The 4,271-nt window shown below is 43.2% G+C and overlaps 1 protein-coding gene across 1 annotated transcript; it reads left to right on the top strand.

Moving 5' to 3' along the window:
- Positions 1-1,108: 1,108 nt before the first annotated feature.
- On the top strand, positions 1,109-3,806 carry pax4 (paired box 4). Its single transcript, XM_035147681.2, has 8 exons — positions 1,109-1,142; positions 1,691-1,821; positions 1,903-2,118; positions 2,209-2,293; positions 2,575-2,706; positions 2,818-2,900; positions 3,469-3,532; positions 3,661-3,806. The coding sequence occupies exons 1-8, from the start codon at positions 1,109-1,111 to the stop codon at positions 3,804-3,806; spliced, it is 891 nt and encodes a 296-aa protein (XP_035003572.2).
- The last annotated feature ends 465 nt before the right edge of the window (positions 3,807-4,271 follow it).

Genomic DNA, 4,271 nt, shown 5'->3' with positions numbered 1-4,271 from the left:
TTGTTTTATGGAAGTGGAGCAGAGAGGCTTTTTAATCGGTGCCACTTCACCTGGGAGAGGATGCTCGAGTCACGTGACCACCATGCCCCCCCACCCCCACCCCCCCCTGAAGGATGGGGAACAAAGCAGATTGGATTATTTATGTTTTTTTTAAATACAGAAATGTTTACTGTCATTGTGGCAGCACAACAAGCTCAGAAGCAGAAAACTTGAGGACTGGATTGGGCACTGCATGTTTCCCCCAATATCTGTCTGCCTGAGAGTGGAGGCAGCCTCTGCGCAAAAGGAAACCAGCCTGGATTCCCTAACGTCAATATTACAGTCATGCAATGCAGATTACAGCAACACAGAGACATTGTATTTACTTGAGACACAATCTATATTAATTCAAAAGTGGAAATATGTATGTTATGGCACTGCAGGAAATGTGCCAAAGCCTAAAATCTCTAATCAGGGGCCACAAATTCAAGTATCTGGTGCAGCAGATGTCTGAATATGCCTCCAAAACAAGACAGTGCAAAGATAATGAAAACATTTCTTATTAATAGACACAACTAATCTTATTTGGCCTTTAGTAATCGAATTCATGCATTTCAGAGAGAGCCATAATTCTGTTATTTCGGATTTATTCTATTATTTAATATTTTATGGGGAGACCACCTCCATGCTGGACTTGGGGTTAAAGCAGTTTCTCTCTGCATCGTGAATCCCCACGACTCAGTCTCATCTTCTGCCCGTCGCTCAAATCAAACTGCTGCACTTGCTTTTGGAAATTTCCTGGAAGAAATTAAAAGTGGAATGAAAACTGGCATATTGGTTCACATGTATGTTGTATGTTTATTGAAGAAAATACATTTGGGGACTATATCAAGATGTAAAGCTGGTGTTTGTGCACATTCACTTCCAGGCATTGTTGACACTTCTGGTAACAGGTCGCCGCGTCAGGCTGAGCTCTGCGGGCCTATAAATGTCTGCGGAGGCGCGTCAGTCCTTCACTGTCAGTCAGCAGAGGCGCACGGACTTTCCAGGGATCGTCATCACTTTTAAGAGTTTTATTTCAATTTTTTGTGATCATCTTTATCATCCAGGCTGCAGGGAGCGAGTGGAGATGTGCGGAACCAACGCTGATCTGCAAAATAAAGGTAAAGGTTTTATTTTACTTACTTTTACGCACTTTTATGCTTTTATTAGTATTGTAATTTTCATCCCTGTGCGTTTGTTGGCAAGATTACGCAAAAAAAACCTAAATGGATTTCCACGAAACTTGGTGGGTATGGGCCTGAGAAGAACCCATTTAATTTTGGAGTGGATCCGGATCAGGAGGCGGATCCAGGAATTTACTTTTTCCACTTTCCCCAAGATGGCGAAATGGGCCTTTTCCCAGCATTATTCCAAATTTCCCAGATAAATAATTCATGGATCTTGATGAAAATAATCAGGCATCTTTAGAGCACTGATATTTATGAGTGTGCGCAATTTGGTGCAGCTTGATTGAATTTAAGGGGGCCTGTTGGGCCTTGGATGAGTTACGCGCTCTAATCCATCCATATAGTCATAAAACACCAAGGAAACTACCTGCTGAGAGTTCTTTAACACAAAGGTTGAATATAAACTAGTGTAACTGTATTTTTTTTACAGTAAGAATGTAATTTAAAGACACAACTCAACTGTATAGACTTGTTGTAACAAGGTGGTGGGCGTGTGAACCAGCTGGGAGGCATGTTTCTGAACGGAAGACCTCTCCCTGAATCCAAGAGGAGGAAAATGATCGAGCTGGCCTCAGAGGGAGTCCGTCCCAGTCAAATATCCAGGATACTTCGGGTAAGGAAAAGCATTGTTGTCATAGTTTCTACAGCTACAACACGTTCAGTGGCACGTGTGAGAATCCTGTGCGTCCCCCAGGTGTCCAACGGGTGCGTGAGTAAGATCCTGAGCCGGTACCGACGCACGGGACTCCTGGAGCCCAAGACCACCGGAGGGAGCCGACCTCGACTCCTCACCCCCGGCGTCATCTCCACCATCATCCAGTGCAAGAGGGAGAACCCGACTATTTTCGCCTGGGAGATCCGGAAGCGCATGGCTGCGGCGCGACTCTGCAAAGTCTCCAAGATACCCAGCGTAGGTGCAACTGGAATCAATTGGTTTTGGGATGTAACCGATAATTGATTATGTGCAAACGTTTATTATTGCGTATTGTTTTTCTTCTAGGTGTCTTCCATAAATCGGATTTTAAGAAAGATCCACCTGGAGCACGGACCCATGTGCATGGAGCTCAGTGCGCACATGGAGCCGGGTAAGTCACCTGATCAGTGGAGACACGGAGGAACCTGTGAACTCCAGCTCATGACTGTTATGGAACAAAAACATCCATAGTGGGCGAAATGCATCATTTCCCAAATCCTCTCGTTGTCCAGTTTATACAATTCAATTAAGCCTGTTTATTTCCCACGTAAACACACGTCACGATTTGGGTAAACTAATAAACAGAGGAGGGGAAGTCCAGCTGGTAATTACATTCTGTGATGCTGATGTAATGTGTGTGTTCATGTGTGTTCATGTGTGTGTCCTGCACAGATTTTGATCATTTGATACAAGATGAGCTAAATCACAGAGACACAGTCTGCAGCGATGAGCACAAACCTAAAGGTGTCCAGCAGCGGAACCGCACCACCTTCACCCCAGAGCAGAGCAGAGCCCTTGAGCAAGGTGACAGAAAAACCTTTGAGAGTCTATGCATCTTTCAAACTAACACAACACTCCCCCACACACACACACACTTATGAGAAAATAAATATCTCTTCCTCTCTCCCGAATCAGAGTTTTCTCACAGCCAGTATGCAGACATGTACCTGAGGGAGAAACTGTCGGCCAGAATCAAACTTCCTGAGGAAACCATCAAGGTGAATTACTCAAGGAAAATCTATTCTGCAGAGATTACCAGTCTTTTTTATAGAGGTTTTATTGAATCTGTTTTATGTTTTGGAATTTTTATATGATTTGGAGACGTGGATGTGCCCAATAGGAAGATATTTGGTGCCAATGTGGCCACTAAGATCTTTGAGGGGAGTTATTCTAAGCTTTAGTACTTAAAGGGTTATGCTATTCCTTGCACTGCCTTGTATATTTGCACATCTGTACATTGGTGCATGTGCAATTCTGTCCGTCCCTCACTTGTGGCTCTCCTTGAGGTGTCTGCATTTTCCCCTGTTTTAAGTTTCTTCTTGGTCTCTAGTCGAGGGTTGAGGACAGATTTCGTTGAGGCTACTTTGCACATTTGTACTTGGATTCTGTGTTTTTTGCCCGTGTTTTTATTGTGTTATTGTCACAGTCCGTATTGTGTATTTGTTGGATGCTGTGAACCCATGGCTGCAAATCAGTTTTTCCACAAGTGGGACAATACAGACTTGACTCGTATTTGTCCGTCATTAAAACTTCTGCTGTCCACATGTAACCGTCTGTCTCTCAAAGGTCTGGTTTTCAAACAGACGGGCCAAGTGGAGGAGGGAAACCAAACAGAGGAGCGGCACACAGAGTAAGTGTGTTTGTTTTTGGATTTGAGGCCTAGAAACAATATGTGTGACGCTTTCCTTCAAGCCACGACAAGATGAACTGAACTGAGTGGAAAGCTCAAAGCTGACAAAATGTTTTTCTCCTTTACAGACGTTCAAAAGCAAAGGGATTTTCCTCCTGTGAATCCAGCGCTGCCGCATGGCTTCACATCTCAGCAGGTACAGATGGAAGTAACAGTTTGTGAGGGAAACTTTAAAGCCCCTCAGCTTCTTCTCTCTGAGCGACGGGGTCTTTAACATGAACACGACTGTCTCCTGCCAAAGTTAGAAATAGACTTCTGTCATTTCAAAGCATCGTTTGGATCTAAAATGTCCATACTGCCTTTTTAGTAATGAATATTTAATGTTATGGAGAAAGACTTTAAATTCTTGGGGACTTGAACTTATGATGTTGTATGATTTAGATGACAGGAACACGTTGTTTATAGTCACGTCGGAACTGTAAACTGTTTGTGTTGATTTGAAGGCAACAGCAGTGTCGAGAATCTACCGTCAACACTCAGAAGCCTCCTCTTCCTATGACACAGTTTCCAGGAAATTACAAAACGGCTGCATTTTCTCTACAGAAGCAGGTAAAATCTGTTTTATCAAACCAGCGTCTTCACATTTCTGTATAGAAATCTATGTCTAAAGGTGAAAATAGTTAACTAGTGGCTTTTTCATGTTGAGGGTGATCGAGTTATCGAATATTGTTGTTTGATT

This window comes from Hippoglossus stenolepis, chromosome 22 (genome assembly GCF_022539355.2).
Source record: "Hippoglossus stenolepis isolate QCI-W04-F060 chromosome 22, HSTE1.2, whole genome shotgun sequence".
NCBI lineage: Eukaryota > Metazoa > Chordata > Actinopteri > Pleuronectiformes > Pleuronectidae > Hippoglossus > Hippoglossus stenolepis.
The sequence above is the reverse complement of the archived record's forward strand: the minus strand, read 5'-3'. Positions and strand labels throughout refer to the sequence as shown.